Below are 5,429 nucleotides of genomic sequence, written 5' to 3'. Positions count from 1 at the left end.
CCCTTTCCCCCTTAGCATACTGTTTATACATTTGTTGATAATTATGAATGGTCCATACTGTGCAGGGTTATCCACCTTATGTTTTGGAATTTCTTTTTTGAGTCTTTCACATCTATTAAATTCGTGTATAGTTAAATCTAATACTGTACTGTAATAGTATATAAAAATATATAAAACTTTTTCTTTCATCTACCCTTATCAATATCGCTTAGAGTACCTTGATGTTATTTAATATATTTATAATATTTTATATAGGCCTGCAATTTACTGTAAATACAGCTATTATATACTGTAAAATTATTTTTATAAATCTTTATATGTTTGCACAATACCACTAGTGCTACATCGTGTGACTTCATAATGCTAGTAAAATTCAATGCAGTTTATTCTTTTAAGATATTGAATCCCGTTTTTGTTTTCTACTTTTAGATGATGCAATGCAAACATTATTTTAGTTTGGTTGTTTGACCTGTTATATATATGTTTAATATGTGTTAAATAAAGATCTTGAGAATGAATACATTTTGTTGGGATTTCTGTACAGTGGGTTCAAACATTTCATGTTTCCTGCCATGAACTACCAAAACACATTTGTACATTACAATCATCTTGTAGGCCTATGATTTTTAATTTTTACACTTTTTTTTTGATTCGTGAAAACAATTTTTTAGTGATCGAACGATATAAAAAAATTATATCAGCTGTTCTTTTCTATAGAAGTATTGTTAATTTCTGTAGAAAATAATAGTTTTCTATAGAAAAGAAATTATAACAGCGTTACTTTCTATAGAAATGCTGTTCTTTTCTATAGAGGTACATGTATTGTGCATTTCTATAGAAAATAATAGTTTTCTATAGGAAAGAAATTATAACAGCGTTACTTTCTATAGATTTGCTGTTATTTTCAATAGAAATTTACAAAGTTTTCTATAGAAAAAATTATATATTTGCAATAATTTCTATAGAAATGCTGTTCTTTTCTATAGAAGTATTGTCAATTTCTATAGAAAATAATAGTTTTCTATAGAAAAGAAAGAACCTGTCTCTTATACACATCTAGATGTGTATAAGAGACAGATTCTATAGAAATGCTGTTAATTTCTATAGATTCTTATAGAGAATTAAGCCACTTTTCTTTAGAAATTGTATAGAAATCCTTTAGAAATTTTATAGAAATCCTTTAGAAATTGTATAGAAATTCTTTAGAGATTGTATAGAATGTTTTTATATATTTTCTATAGAATTTGTTTGAAATATTCTATAGAACTTATATAAAATTTTCTATAGATACTCTATAGAATACTATATAGAAAAGCTATAGAATTTTCTTTATAGAATTCTATAGAAAATTTTTGTATGGGATGGAACAAAAACATTTTAGAATACATTAGTATAATACCCTCCATAATACTTGTGTAGATAATATTCTTTTAAATCCAAATGTGAATGTTACTTTATCCACCAGATATTGATGTTGATAATCCCGCACGTACAATAATGATGATGATAATATCTCTGAGTAGATGTCGGTAATCCTGATACGTTAGTCAAATGTAGTGCATAACATAAAAGTAAATTAGTAAAGTTGCGTGAAGCAAAAACAAATGGTTTTGTTGTTCAATCGGTTTAGGCAAAATTTAACTCCAATAGTAATAGGAATAATAATAGGCGACGATTATAATGGTTAATTTGTTGTTGATGATGAGGATGGTGGTGGTGATACTCTTAGTAATTATAATACTTTTAATGATGATGATGATGGTAATGATGAGGATGATATAATAATGCAAATGATGGTAATGGTTTATTTTATATTGCTATAATTTTTGTTCTTCTATAGGCCTACTGTATTTTTTTTTTGTCTTTTGTGGAGTTATCCCCAGTTATCATCATTATATAATTTACAATTTTAATCAGTTTTATGCAGTATTGTAAAATATCCATAATGAGTATCTACAAAGATAAAAATCACTTTCCTCTAAAAAAGGTCAGTCCATCGTGACTGCTAACTAATATCTCTTTATAATTGTTTTCATAGTGAATTTAGACTTTTAACATGTAGCTTCTTATATGTTCCATTCATATGTATTATTTTTTCCATTCTTCCGATTTTGACCAACTAACCTTTTTTAATATAAATAATATACAACATCACACATATGTATATACATACCAGGATGGAATGTAGCTTACATTAATCTATTCTTAATCTGAAATCCTAGGCATATGTCACATATACATACCTACATACATCCACACCTATGTTAATATTCACATACACATGCCCAGGTGCTATACCTATATGTACCCACAGGCCTACTGTATTTTCGTGAAACGTAATACAAGAAGATATCGAGCCTTTGAGGAACATGCTACATTAAATAAATTGAATTAAATGTTGATGATGATGATGATGACGATGATGATATGATGATGATGATGATATGACGAGGATGATGATTGAGAAGTTAATGATGATAATGATAATATCAATTCCCTGCTGAGACCTACATAATTTTTAGTACGTTTTAGCAAAACAACATCAATCTATAAAAAAAATATACGCTCCTTTAAAGAAATACTATCCCACTGCCAAGATTATAAAACCTATCTATTATTTCTAATGTTTTGTATTTAATGACTTGGTGTATCGATTACGTATTGAACGCTCAATTTCATTGTATACAGAAAAAATTCCATTTCATTTCGTTACCTAACGTCGTGTGATATAATACATGTTTATTATACATCCCCAGATCTTCGGTCTAAAGTGAAGAACTCATCGAAAAGCAGAAACACCATGCATCTGTATTCATTTTGTTTGATTAGCTTGATGTTATTAGCAGTATCCACTGAAGCCAGACGCTTTCATGGGGTATGTATCCCTGCTGCAGGCATATAGAATATTAGAATAATTAATCGTCTTGTTGAAAGTACATATAATTTTGGAAGAACTCTTAAGTGCCTATTATTGTGATTTTAAATGTCAAACTATTTTGTATTAACATGAATACACAGGCATCTAATAAACTATCATTAGCATATCTCTTTGTTACACCTTATTAAGTATCCAAATGCGTATTTTTAAAATGAAATGAAATACTTATTCGCATTGGCGTAAAACTGATATTGTATAATATAATGCCTTAAAGAGACAGATATATATATATATATATGTATGATTAAAAGAAATGTTATTTTTGACAAGTACATAAATTATTTAAATGAGTTAAACCATGTAGTATATTATTGCTGTACTGAAATATTTTTGATATAAAAATATTTGTCAGACTTCAAAATGACAAGACATTCAATTCGAAGACATGAAAATGACTAGGTACTTAGATTAGCAACTTATCTTGCAAGTGAAGAGTTTCTCTTGGTTTGAGAGAGCTAAACATGTCGCCTGTGATTGATGCAGAGACTCTCGACACGAACAACTGCGCACGCATTTGCTCATGAAAAACATTATAGTCGCCAAAAACAATGGTCGATGAAAACGAAGATGACGTAATAAGCTCAGGGCATACTTGCTACAGTCAGAATTTATTGTTATTAAGAGTAAAGTGTGAACAGATCAATATAAGATTAAGAAAACAGATGAATCTAGTGTTGAACCAGTTACACATGCCGATGAATATCGAAGAAATTTTTGTTAAAGCAGACGAGTCTGCTGTAAATGATAGATTTGTTATACAGATTGGCATCTATAGGCCTATGGCTGCAGTAGATGAATGTCATATAAAAAGCATTTAATGCTCTATCAATGCGGAATGATGTATTCGAAACATTAAGAAACTTAATTACATTTGAATGCTATATATTCAATTGAAAATCATATACTATATAGTAGATTCATTAATCGTAAAAAGTAATTCGACAACATAAAAACCATCCAGGCTTGCGCACAACTCCATTAAACCTGAAACGGAGAAATGAAATTCATATTTTTTTCAAAATTGCATGCAAGTGTAATATAATTCATTCTGTAGTAGAAAGCTTATCAAAATAGTTCACTGTATTTATAGGACTTTTCTATATTAAGAAACTCATTTCGTATAGGATTAAAGACTAATGTGAATGAATAATATACAACGTTAACCTACTGACAAACTGCGGTTTTTCATAAGCGTTGCAATTAGTAAGTGCCAATGTAAATTAATGTATTGCGAACAGTGTGAATTGTGTAGGTCTAGAAGTTCAATGCCAGAATATTGCTGTCTCAGTGAAAAACGGGAAAACCAAAGAAAATCAATTAAATCATCGAATTGCTCAAGTAAAATGAGACACTGCTAGAAACAATTCAGGTTTCAATTAATTATATACGGTATATATTTTGTAAGAAAACCTTGTTACTGGCCAATATAAGGGCCAATGAATTAATAGGCCTATTTTTATGTATCTTTGAATAAAGCGAGGAGGTATTAATCTCTTACAATTCCCAATTGAAAGCTCTAACCATAAGCAATTCAAATTATTATTTTTCAAAAATATTTGTTTCGCTTAAAAAATACGTTGTATTTTACCTCAAATAACAAGTTCTGGTCTAGTACCCGGTATAGTGTTCCATAGACGTTGCAGTTAAAGCGCCAAGTAAAATATGCCTATAGTATTTTATAAGCGTCATTAGTCTGTGTAAACAAATAGCATTGGCGAAAGAAGCCGCAGTTGCGGCAGAGGTGGTAGCGATTGCGGCGATAGCGACCTGAGCGGCAGTATACCTGATTTATTTTTCTCTGTTTTGCATTTACGGCGCTTGATCATCAGAACTATTGACGTTTTTAATAATATCCTACAGGCCTACAGACAAAAATATCACTCTGAACGGAAAGATCGAACTGTGTTAATGACTCTTGTCAACATTTGGAATGGGCTTAGTGGAGTAAAAGGATCATTGAGCAACACCTCGACACGGTCTAACTCTACAGAATTCGCGTATGACGGATTAGCAACTATACCCTTCAAACAAGCAAACCGATCTTTTTCCCCATTTCCTTAGGGAATCTAACGTGGCAGCCATTAGTCACGTGATACTATATTAGTCGCATATATCTGCCGGGCATGAACACGAAGTGCTGATACTTCATTTGTATAATTCGATCGACTATGAAAATTTAACTTTTGTTTAGATTGAACGTACAGTATTTGCATTCTTATCAATATTTCTCTCCACAGAGTCACGCACGTAAACATCATAGTGTTCTCAAGGGAGCAGGTAAGCTACGTAATTATTGAATACAGTAAACCGATTCTCTCCAATCTTGACATTCACTGCACAGTATAATAATCTATGCTACTGTACCATCTAGCTCAACATTCCAGACGAATATTTATTTATTTATTGCGGTGTAAAACATATTACAAAAAAAACAAAAAACAATAGCTGAAAGCTAAATATGCTTATATTACCAAATGGAATATATATATAT

At 30.3% G+C, this 5,429-nt stretch overlaps 1 protein-coding gene across 2 annotated transcripts in view; it reads left to right on the top strand.

Annotated features, from left to right (window-relative positions):
* The window catches only part of LOC117109896 (follistatin-related protein 5-like), a 30,522-nt gene that overhangs the window by 11,834 nt on the left and 13,259 nt on the right, over window positions 1-5,429 (top strand). For both annotated transcript variants that reach the window (XM_033252356.1, XM_033252357.1), the window contains exons 2-3: window positions 2,757-2,875; window positions 5,176-5,215. In XM_033252356.1, coding sequence (XP_033108247.1) covers window positions 2,801-2,875; window positions 5,176-5,215 — 115 coding nt within the window. In that variant the 5' untranslated portion in view covers window positions 2,757-2,800. The remainder of the gene's footprint in view (window positions 1-2,756; window positions 2,876-5,175; window positions 5,216-5,429) is intronic.

This window comes from Anneissia japonica, unplaced genomic scaffold, assembly GCF_011630105.1.
Source record: "Anneissia japonica isolate Jap-2015-1 unplaced genomic scaffold, ASM1163010v1 scaffold585_len4108843_cov191, whole genome shotgun sequence".
Lineage (NCBI taxonomy): Eukaryota > Metazoa > Echinodermata > Crinoidea > Comatulida > Comatulidae > Anneissia > Anneissia japonica.
This window is presented reverse-complemented; position numbering and strand designations above follow the sequence as displayed.